The sequence below is a fragment of the Taeniopygia guttata genome, chromosome 34 (assembly GCF_048771995.1).
Source record: "Taeniopygia guttata chromosome 34, bTaeGut7.mat, whole genome shotgun sequence".
NCBI lineage: Eukaryota > Metazoa > Chordata > Aves > Passeriformes > Estrildidae > Taeniopygia > Taeniopygia guttata.
This window is the reverse complement of record NC_133059.1, coordinates 3,811,269-3,822,876: the sequence shown is the minus strand read 5'-3', so window position 1 is coordinate 3,822,876 and position 11,608 is coordinate 3,811,269. Positions and strand designations below refer to the sequence as shown.

The 11,608-nt window shown below is 54.7% G+C and overlaps 1 protein-coding gene across 1 annotated transcript; it reads left to right on the top strand.

The window, feature by feature from the left end:
- The first annotated feature begins 120 nt into the window (after positions 1–120).
- On the top strand, positions 121–10,402 carry NOP53 (NOP53 ribosome biogenesis factor). Its single transcript, XM_072920908.1, has 13 exons — positions 121–814; positions 1,362–1,426; positions 2,006–2,108; positions 3,018–3,226; positions 3,814–3,884; positions 4,841–4,936; positions 5,538–5,636; positions 6,471–6,635; positions 7,856–8,031; positions 8,709–8,775; positions 9,398–9,474; positions 10,216–10,272; positions 10,359–10,402. The coding sequence occupies exons 1-13, from the start codon at positions 621–623 to the stop codon at positions 10,363–10,365; spliced, it is 1,386 nt and encodes a 461-aa protein (XP_072777009.1). The 5' UTR covers positions 121–620; the 3' UTR covers positions 10,366–10,402.
- The last annotated feature ends 1,206 nt before the right edge of the window (positions 10,403–11,608 follow it).

Here is an 11,608-nt window from a genome sequence, read left to right as displayed (position 1 = left end):
TTTGGGCCCATTTTGGGGAGATTTGGGGATTATTTGGGGGGGGGTTGGGCTAATTTTTGGGGGGTTTGGGGCTCATTTGGGGGGGGATTTTGGGCTCATTTTCATTTGGCTCACTTTTGGGTGGATTTTGGGCTCATTTTAGGGGAATTTTGGGCTGATTTTGGGGGACTTGGGGTCATCGCCCCCTCAGCTGCTGATGGGCCTTGACCTCACCAAGATGGCGTCAGGACCATGCCGAACCCTTTCCAAAATGGCGACGAAGCTGTTCCGCCCATCTCAAAGATGGCGAAGGAACCATTTCCGCCCTTCCTAGAGATGGCGACCATGCTGTTCACGGCCCTTCCTCCCCGCGGCGCTCGGGGATGGTTTTGCGGGGCTTGTGGCACACCCGGGAAGACTCTTGGCAAGTTTGGGAGGTTCAGGAGGACTGGGCGCGTTTTTAACGCGTTTCAAACCCGCTTTTTGCGCCCATCTCCACTCCCCGACCTTCCCAAAATGGCGGCACCATCGTGTCACTCCCTCAAGATGGCGGCCCCCAGCTCTTCCCGCCTTTTTTCCCGCCGCGGCGGCCGGAAGCTGCCTCAGGGCGTTTCCGGTTCCCTCCCGAGCTCCCTCGCGAAATGGCGGCGGCCGAGGAGTTCCTCGCCTTCAACCCCGCCGGCCCCGCCGGCCCCGCCGCCGCCTCCCGGCGCCGCAACCGCGGGCCCCGCAACCGCAAGAAGGGCTGGAAGCGCTGGGGCGGCCCCGAGGCGCGGCTGGGCCGCGAAATCGGCGATTTCCTGGAGGATGTGGGGCTGCAGGAGCGGGCGGCCGGGTGAGCGGGGCGTCCTGAGGGGTTTGGGGGGGTCCTCAGGGGTTTTGGGGAGGGTCTCAGTGGGGTTTTGGTGGGTCCTGAGGGACTTTGAGGAGGTCCTGAGGGATTTTGGGGGGTCTCAGTGGGATTTTGGGCGTCTGAGGGGTTTTTTGGGAGGTCTCTGTGAGATTTTGGGGCCTTGAGGGATTTTGGGAGGGCCTGAGTAGGATTTCGGGGGGTCCTGAGGGGTTTGGGGGGGGGGTTCAGTGGGATTTTTGGGGGTCTGAGTGGGATTCTGGGGGGTCCTGAGGAGATTTAGGGGGTTCTGAGGGGTTTTGGGGGGGTCTCAGTGGGATTTTGGGGTTCCTGAGGCGTTTTGGGGGGGTCCCAGAGAGGGTTTGGGGAGGGATCTTTAATTTTAGAGTGATCTGTGTTTTTTGAGTGAATCTCTCATTTTAGGATGATCTCAAATTTTAGGATGATCTTCAATTTTGGGGTTGACTCCCTAATTTTGGGGGTGACTCCCCAGCTTTGGGGTGAATCTCTGATTTTTCGGGGTCCCTTGCAGGGGCCTGATCTCGGAGCAGCCCAACGAGGACCTTTTCTTCCTGGACACCGGCAGCGCCCCCAAAAGTGAGGATTTCTGCCCAAAATCCCCCTCCCGAGGGGTTTGGGGTGCCCCTGACCCCTTCAGGGTTTTGGGGGGGATTTGGGGATCATTTTTGGGGGGATTTGGGATAATTTCTGGGAGGATTTGGCATCATTTTTGGAAGGATTTGGGGTCATTTTTAGGAGGATTTGGGGATCATTTTGGGGGGATTTGGGGATAATTTTTGGGGTAATTTTTGGGAGGATTTGGGCTCATTTTTGGGGGGTTTGGAGATCATTTTTGGAGATCATTTTTGGTTAATTTTTGGTGGGGCTTGTCTTTTTTGGGGGAATTTTGTCCAATTTTTGGTGGGTTTGGGGATTGTTTTTGGAGGGATTTAGGGTCATTTTTGGGAATTTTTTGGGGGGATTTTGGGATCATTATTGGGAGGATTTTGGGTCATTTTTGGGGTGATTTTAGGGGTCATTTTTGCCAAATTTGAGGTTATTTTTATAAGGATTTGGGCTCATTTTGGAGGTTTTCTGGCTGATTTTGGGGGGGATTTGTGGCACATTTTGGGGGGATCCCCTCCTGAGGGTTTTGGGGTGCCCCTGACCCCCCAGGCCAGCCCCTGAAGAAGAAGAAGCCCCCCCAGAAGCCCCCCCGGAAGCCTCTGCACGTGGACCTGGTGCTGCAGCCGCTCTCCAAGGTGCCGCCCCCCAAAAAGTGAGTGCCCCTCAAAAATTGGGATTTTTGGGGGGCATCCATCCCCAAATTCCCCTCAGGGACCCCCAAATCCCTCCAGGATCCCCCAAAATCCCAACCGGTACCTCAAAATCCACCTGGGATCCCCAAAATCCACCCAGGGACCCCCAAAATCCCTCTGGGATCCTCAGAATCCCCTCAGGGACCCTCAAAATCCCCCCCAGGAACCTCCAAATGCCCCCCAGGACCTCAAAGTCCCCCTGGGACCCCCAAAATTCCCCTGGGATCCCCTAAAATCCTCTCAGGATTCTCCTAAATCTCTTTGGGAATTCCCAAAATTCCCCAGGGATCCCAAAATCCCTCTGGAACCCCCCCAAATCCTCCCACACGGACCTTCCCCAAGTTTTAGGTTCCCATTTTTGGGGTCCATTTTTGGGGAGATTTGGGGCTCATTTTTGAGGAATTTGGGGCTCATTTTTGGGTGGATGTGGGTTCATTTTTGGGAGGATTTGGGAATCACTTTGGGGTTCGTTTTTGAGGGATTTGGGACTAATTTTTGAGCTATTTTGGGCTCATTTTGGGTGGATTTGGGATTCTTTTTTGGGGGGGATTTGAGGCTCATTTTTGGAGTGATTTTGGGTTCATTTTTGGGGGGATTTGAGGCTCATTTTTGGAGTGATTTTGGGTTCATTTTGGGGTGGATTTGGGGCTCATTTTTGGCAGTTTGGTGCTAATTTTTGGGTGGATTTCGGGTTCATTTTTGGGTGGATTTGGGCTCATTTTTGGGGGGATTTTGGGCTCATTTTGGGTGGATTTTGGTCTCATTTTTGGAGGGATTTTGGGCTGATTTTGGGGGTATTTGGGGCTCGTTTTTGCGCTATTTTGGGCTCATTTTTGGGTGGTTTTGGCCTGATTTTTGGGGTCCCGCAGCATCTGTGCCTACCAGACCCCGCACGGGCGGAAGGAGCGGCGCCGGCGGCAGTTTTGGGAGAAAAAAGCCGAAATCGGGGAGTTCCCGCGGCAGGAGCGGCGCCTGCGGGCCCGGCTGGCCCGGGGGGGCTCTGGGGCCCCCCAAAAACCCCCCGAGCTCGGCCGCTCCGACCCCCAGCGCCCCTTCTACGACATCTGGGGGGAGCACAGTGAGTGGGGGGCGTTTGGGGGGGATTTTGGGGGGGATTGGGAAAATTTGGGGGCGTTTTTGGGGGGCTTGTTGCAATTTTGGTGGGATTTTGTGGGGGCTTGTTAGAATCTGGGGGAGTTTGGGGGGGGCTTGTTAAAATTTGGGGGGGTTTGTTACAATTTGGGGGGGTTTGGGTGTGATTTTGAGGGGTTTGGTAAAATTTCGGTGGGATTTGGGGGGGCTTGTTAAAATTGGGGGGATTTGGTGGGGTTTGGGTGGGATTTTGGGGGGCTTGGGGAAATTTGGTGGGGTTTGGGTGGGATTTTGGGGGGGCTTGGGGAAATTTGGGGGAGTTTGGGTGGGATTTTAGGGGGGCTTGTTTAAATTTGGGGGGATTTGGGGTTGGGGGGACAATTTTTGAGGAGAATTTTTAAAACTTGGGTGGATTTTTGGGGTTCCGGGGATAATTTTTGGCGGTTTTGTTCAAATTTGGGGGAGTTGGGGGTCCTGGGGGTGATTTTTTTGGGGTGATTTGAGGTTGGGGGGGGTGAATTGGGGCTGGGGGGATTTTGGGGACCCCTCCCTGATCTCCCCGTGCCCCCCCAGACCCCCTGGACGCGCCCCTGGCCGGGCAGGACCCCTGGTACCTGCAGCAGACCAAGAGGCTCAGGGTGCAGGTGAGACCAAAAACACCCCAAAAACGGTCCTGGGACCCCAAAATATATCCCAAAAACACTTCTGGGACCCCCCAAAATCCCTGTGAGACCCCCAGGAACAGCCCAGGGACCCAAGAGATCCCCCTGGGACTCCCCCAGAAATGCCCCTGGAACCCCCAAAATCCTCTTGGGACCCCCTAAAATCCCCTCTGATCCCCCCCAGACCCCCCTGGGACCCCCAAAACAACTCTGGGACCCCCCAAATCCCCCAGGAATGCCCCCCAAATCCCCTGGGACTCACCCCAAACACCCCTGGGACCCCCCAAATCCCCTCTGAGCCCCCCCAAACACCCCTGGGACCCTGCAAATCCCCTCTGAGCCCCCCCAAACACCCCTGAGACCCCCCAAATCCCCTGGGACTCCCCCAAACACCCCTGAGACCCCCCAAATCCCCTGGGACTCACCCCAAACACCCCTGAGACCCCCCAAATCCCCTCTGAGCCCCCCCAAACACCCCTGAGACCCCCCCCAAATCCCCTGGGACTCACCCCAAATCCCCTCTGAGCCCCCCCAAACACCCCTGAGACCCCCCAAATCCCCTCTGAGCCCCCCCAAACACCCCTGAGACCCCCCAAATCCCCTCTGAGCCCCCCCAAACACCCCTGAGACCCCCCAAATCCCCTGGGACTCCCCCAAACACCCCTGAGACCCCCCAAATCCCCTGGGACTCACCCCAAACACCCCTGAGACCCCCCAAATCCCCTCTGAGCCCCCCCAAACACCCCTGAGACCCCCCCCAAATCCCCTGGGACTCACCCCAAATCCCCTCTGAGCCCCCCCAAACACCCCTGAGACCCCCCAAATCCCCTCTGAGCCCCCCCAAACACCCCTGAGACCCCCCCAAATCCCCTCTGCCCCCCCCCGGGAGCCCCCCCCAGGCCGGGCTCTGATTTTGGGGTGTCCCCCCCTGTTCCCAGCGCCCCCCCCGGCTCCAGGCCAAGCCCTCGCCCCTCCCCCCCGTGGAGGTCATCGGCCAGGGGGGCTCCTACAACCCCCCCTTCCAGGACCACCAGGTTTGGGGGTTTTTGGGGGGCTCCAGGGGGGTTTTGGGGTGGTTTTTGGGGGTTGGGAGGGTTTTTTGGGGGGTCAGGAGAGGATTTTGGGGGGCTCCAGGGGAGGGTCAGGAGGGGTTTTGGGCGGCTATGAGGGGTTTTTGGGGGGCTCCAGCGGGTTTTGGGGGGTCTGGAAGGGTTTTGGGGGGGGCATGAGGGGTTTATGGGGGATTTTTAGGGGGTATGAGGGGGTTTTGGGGGGGTGAGAAGGGAGTTTGGGGGTTTTTGGGGGGACATGAGGGGTTTTGGGGGGGTGAGAAGGGGTTTTGGGGGGCTATGGAGGGATTTTGGGGAGTCATGAGGGGGTTTTGGGGGTTTTGAGGGATTTTGGGGGACTTGGGAAGGTTTTTTGGGGTGGTTTTTGGGTGATTTTGGGGTGGTTTTGGTGTCGTTTTTGGGGGAGTTTTGGGGTGGTTTTTGGTGATTTTATGGTAGTTTTGGTGTTTGTTTTGGGGTGATTTTGAGTAATTTTTGGGATAGTTTTGGTGTAGTTTTGGTGCAGTTTTTGGGGTAGTTTTGGGGTGTTTTTGGTGTTTTTTGGGGTGACGGTGCCCCTTTGCAGGAGCTGCTGCTGCGGGCGCTGGAGGTGGAGACGAGGAGGAGGAGGGAGGAGGAGAAGGTGGAGAGGAGGCTGAAGGTCACCGAGGAGCCGCCCTCGCAGGTGGGGCCCCAAATTTGGGGTGTGGGCCTGGGATTTGGGCTCTGGGATCCCAAATTTGGGGTCTGGGCCTGGGATTTGGGCTCTGGGATCCCAAATTTGGGATGTGGGCCTGAGATTTGGGGTCTGGGCCTGGAATTTAGGGTCTGGCTCTAGAATTTGGGTTCTGGACCCAAAATTTGAGATCTGAGCCTGGAATTTGGGGTCTGAGCCTGGGATTTGGGGTCTGGCTCCAGAATTTGGGGTCTGGCTCCAGAATTTGGGGTCTGAGCCCTGGGATTTGGGGTCTGGCTCCAGGATTTGGGGTCTGGCTCCAGGATTTGGGGTCTGAGCCTGGGATTTGGGGTCTGAGCTCCAGGATTTGGGGTCTGACCCTGGGATTTGGGGTCTGGCTCCAGGATTTGGGGTCTGGCTCCAGGGTTTGAGATCTGAGCCCCGGGATTTGGGGTCTGAGCCTGGAATTTGGGGTCTGAGCCCGGGATTTGGGGTCTGGCTCCAGGATTTGGGGTCTGGCTCCAGGATTCGGGGTCTGGCTCCAGGATTTGGGGTCTGAGCTCCAGGATTTGGGGTCTGAGCTCCAGAATTTGGGGTCTGGCTCCAGAATTTGGGGTCTGGCTCCAGGATTTGGGGTCTGAGCCCGGGATTTGGGGTCTGGCTCCAGGATTTGGGGTCTGGCTCCAGGATTTGGGGTCTGAGCCCGGGATTTGGGGTCTGGCTCCAGGATTTGGGGTCTGGCTCCAGAATTTGGGGTCTGGCTGCAGGATTCGGGGTCTGGCTCCAGGATTTGGGGTCTGGCTCCAGGATTTGGGGTCTGAGCCCGGGGTTTGGGTCCCGCAGGAGGCCGTGCTGCGGGAGCAGCTGCAGGGGCTGCTGGAGGAGGAGGAGGAGGATGAGGAGCGGGATGAAGAGCGGGACGAGGAGCAGAACCCGCCCCGAAAGCGGGAACAGCCCGGCCGGAAAACGGAGAAACAGCGGCGCAGGGAGAAGGAGCAGAGGGAGAAGGTGAAAGAGCGGGAACGGGGTCGGGATTGGGGTTGGGATTTGGGTCAGGATTGAAGGGATCGGGGTCAGGATTGGGATCGGGGTCAGGATTGGGGTCAGGGTTGGGATCAGGGTCAGTATTTGGGTCAGGATTGAAGGGATTGGGGTCAGGGTTGGGGTTGGGATTGGGATCAGGGTCAGGAATGGGGTCAGGGTTGGGATTAGGGTCAGTATTTGGGTCAGGATTGAAGGGATTTGGGGTCAGGATTGGGGTCGGGGTTGGGACTGAGGGGAGCGGGATGAGGAAAGGATGAGCCATGGGGTGGGATCCATGGGATCAGTGGGGACAAGATGGATCCCTGATGGATTATTTATGGGATCAGGGCTGGGTTTGTGGGATCCCTGATGGATTGATGGGATGCCTGACGGATTTATGGGATCCCTGAGGGGTTTATGGGATCAGGGCTGGGTTTATGAGATCAATGATGCATTTATGGGATCTCTGATGGATTTATGGGATCAGGGCTGGGTTTGTGGGATCCCTGATGGATTGATGGGATTCCTGAGGGGTTTATGGGATCAGGGCTGGATTTATGAGATCAATGATGGATTTATGGGATCAGGGCGGGGTTTGTGGGATCAATGATGGATTTATGGCATCTCTGATGGATTTATGGGATCAGTGATGGATCAATGATGGATCAATGATGGATTTATGGGATCAGTGATGGATCAGTGATGGATTTATGGGATCAGGGCTGGATTTATGGGATCAGGGCTGGATCAATAACGGATCTATGGGATCTCTGATGGATCTATGGGATCAATGCTGGATCAATGATGGATCAATAAAGGATTTATGGGGTCCCTGCCAGGCCGGTGCCCGTGCCCGTGCCCGCCTGGCGCTGCAGCGGCGGCAGGGGCTGTTCCGGCTGCGCCTCAGGGACGGGCTCGGGGCTGGGGCTGTGGGGTCAGGGATGGGTTTATGGGGTCAATGATGGATCAATAATGGATCAATAACGGATCTATGGGATCAATAACGGATCAATAACGGATCTGTGGGGTCCCTGCCAGGCCGGTGCCCGTGCCCGCGCCCGCCTGGCGCTGCAGCGGCGGCAGGGGCTGTTCCGGCTGCGCCTCAGGGAGGGGATCGGGGCTGGAGCTGTGGGGTCAGGGCTGGGTTTATGGATCAATAATGGATCAATGACGGATCAATAACGGATCTATGGGATCCATACCAGGCCGGTGCCCGTGCCCGCGCCCGCCTGGCGCTGCAGCGGCGGCAGGGGCTGTTCCGGCTGCGCTCGCTGCGCCGGGCGCTGCGCCTCAGGGACGCGGAGCTGCGGCGGCGGCGGCTGCTGCGGGATCGGCAACGGCGGCTGCGGGAAACGGCCCCGAAGCGCCTGGGACGGCTCCGGTGGGGAAAAACGGGGATTTTGGGGGGAAAAACGGGGATTTTGGGGGTTGAGGGGGGAAAAATGGGGATTTGGGGTGGCAAAATGGGGGTTTGGGGTGGCAAAATGGGGATTTTGGGGGTTGAGGGGGAGAAAATGGGGATTTGGGGTTTGAGGGGGGAAAAAAACAGGGATTTTGGGGTTTGAGGGGGGAAAAAAAATGGGGATTTCGTGGTGTGGGGAGGGAAAAAATGGGGATTTGGGGTGGGAAAATGGGGGTTTGGGGTGGCAAAATGGGGTTTTGGGGGTGGCAAAATGGGGGTTTGGGGTGGCAAAATGGGGTTTTGGGGTGGGAAAATGGGGATTTGGGGTGGCAAAATGGGGGTTTGGGGTGGCAAAATGGGGGTTTGGGGGTTTGGGGTGGCAAAATGGGGATTTTGGGGTGTGGCAATGGGAAAAATGAGATTTGGGGTTGGAAAAAATGGGATTTGAGGGGGGGGAAATGGGGATTTTGGTGTGTGGGGAGGGTAAATGGAGATTTTGGGGAGGGAAAAGTGGGGTTTGGGGTGGGGAAAATGGGATTTGGGGAGGGAGAAATGGGGATTGGGGTGGGGTTTTTGGGGTGGGGATTTTGGGGTGGGATTTGGGATGATCCCCCCCCCTTTTTGAGGCCAAAGTTGCCGATTTTGGGGCTCTGCAGGTACGAGGACGCCGGGCCCGAGGTGCAGCTGAGTGAGGAACTCCCGGAGTCCCTGCGGCGCCTCCGGGTGGGTGCTGGGAGAAATCCACGGATTTTTAGGGGGATTTTTGGGGTTTTTTTGTGGGGATTTTTGGGAGAATTTTGTGGGTATTTTGGCCTTTTTGGGGAGATTTTTGAGCTTTTTTGGGGATTTTTAGGAGGAGTTTTGGGTTTTTTGGGGGGATTTTGGGAGGATTTTTTTTTGCATTTTTTTGGGCTTTTTAGGGGGATTTTTTTGGCTTTTTGGGGATTTTTAGAGGGATTTTTGGGTTTTTTGGGGGGATTTTTTTGGGCTTTTTGGGGGGATATTTTTTTGGGCTTTTTGGGGATTTTTAGGGGGATTTTTTGGGGGCTTTTTGGAGGACTTTGGGGGGATTTTTAGGGGATTTTTGGGGTCGCAGCTGCCCGTGATGAGACCCATCCTTGCGCTGTGAGAATTCCCAAATTTGGGAATGTGAAGGATTTGGGGTCCCGGGGTTTTGTCGTGTGGACGAGACCCTGGGAGAGGCTGAGGCCGCTGAGACCCCAAAATTGGTTTTTTTTTGGTTTTTTTTTTTGGGGGGGTGTTGGGGGAGGTTCCCGAGGTCCTAAAAAGTGGGAAATGCCTAAAAAGGATTTTTGGTTTTTTTGGGAATGTCCCAAATTTGCAGCCCGAGGGCAGCGTCCTCCGGGACCGCTTCAAGAGCCTCCAGAGGAGGAACATGATCGAGCCCCGCGAGAGGGCCAAGTGAGTGGGATGGGAAAAACCCAAAATTGGGGGGGAAAACCCCAAAATCTGGGGGGGAAAACCCAAAATTTGGGGGGAAAACTCCAAAATCTGGGGGGGAAAACCCAAAATCTGGGGGGGAAAACCCAAAATCTGGGGGGAAAACCCAAAATCTGGGGGGGAAAACCCAAAATCTGGGGGGGAAAACCCAAAATTTGGGGGGAAAACCCAAAATCTGGGGGGGAAAACCCAAAATCTGGGGGGGAAAACCCAAAATCTGGGGGGGAAAACCCAAAATTTGGGGGGAAACACTGAAAATTCACAGGGAAACACCAAAACTCAGGGAAATGCCCCAAAATTTACAGGAAAACCCCGAAATTCACGGGTAAAACCCCAAAATTTGGGGAAAAACCCCAAAATTCAGGGAAATACCCCGAAATTCACAGGGATACCCCTAAAATTCGGGAGAAACCCCAAAATTTACAGGGAAACCCCAAAATTCACAGGTAAAACCCCAAAATTTGGGGAAAACACCCAAAATTCAGGGAAATACCCCAAAATTCACAGGGATGCCCCCAAAATTCAGGGGGGAAACCCCAAAATTCAGAGGGAAAACCCCAAAATTCAGGGGGAAACCCCAAAATTCGGGGGGAAACCCCCAAAATTCACGGGAAAAACCCAAAAATTCATGTGAAAAACCCCAAAATCCTGTGGGAACCCCCGAAATTCGGGGGACCCCAGCCCTGAGCCGTTGTCCCGCAGGTTCCGGCGCCGGTACCGGGTGAAGTACGTGGAGAAGCGCAGCTTCAGGGCCGTCACGTGAGTCTGGGGGCGCCGGGGGGGACCCCCAAAATTTGGGACCCCCCCTGACCCCCCCTGACCCCAACCCCCCCTCTCTGTTCCAGGCTTTGAGCGGGGACCCCCCAAAAAATAAATTCCGTGGAGCCGCCGCGGGCCCGGGGGTCTGTTTGGGAATTTTTGGGGTGGGGAGGGGGCAACTGAGGGAATTTTGGGGGTCTGAGCCCATTTTGGGGGGCAACTGAGACATTTTGGGGGTTCTGACCCTTTTTTGGGAGGTTCTGAGCCCAGTTTGGGCATTCTGAGCCCATTTTTGGGGTTCTGAGCCCAATTTGGGGGTTCTGAGCCCATTTTTGGGGGTTCTGATCCCATTTTTGGGGGTCCAACCCCATTTTGGGGTTTCTGAGCCCATTTTGGGGGTTCTGAGCCCATTTTGGGGGTTCTAAGCTCATTTGGGGGGGTCTGACCCCATTTTGGGGGTTTTGACCCCATTTTGGGGGGTTTGACCCCATTTTTTTAACTTAAATAAATCCAAATTTCCCTTAAATAAATCCAAACAGACCCAATTCATACAAATCCCCCTTTTAATAAATACACCCCAAAATAAATAAAAACAAATAAAAACATTCCTAAATTAAATACAAATCTCTCTAAAATAAATAAAACCTTCCTAAAATAAATACAAACCTTCCTACAATAAACAAATTCTTGCTGAAATAAATACAAATCTCACTAAAATAAATACAAACACCCCAAAATAAATACAAATTTCACTGAAATAAATACGAATTTCACTAAATTAAATACAAACACCTCAAAATAAATACAAATTTCATTGAAATAAATACAAATCTCACTAAATTAAATATAAATTTCACTAAATTAAATAAAAATTTCATTGAGATAAATAGAAATCTCACTAAATTAAATACGAATTTCACTAAAACAAATACAAATTTCATTAAAATAAATACAAATGTCATTAAAATAAATAAAAACACCCCAAAATAAACCTGGCTGCCCCCCAAAAAAATCCTCCCAGTCCCGTTTGCACCTGGGGGGGCCAAAATCCAACGCGGGGGAATAAAAGCAGCAGCAACTTTTGGGGTGAAACCCCAAATTTGGAGATTTTGGGGAAGAAATTTGTGGGTTCTGGGGCGCGGAAGCAGCGGAACGGCGGCTCCGGATCGCGGCGGCTCCGGGGGGATTTGGGGCCAAACTTCGGCATTTTGGGTCCGGGCTCCTCCCCGGCGGCGTTCGGCTGCGGAATCGCGACATTTCGGGGGGAATTTCGGCTTTTTTGGGGCAGTTCCGTCGCCAATCCTTGGGAATTTGGGGGTGAAATCCTGGGAGGTTC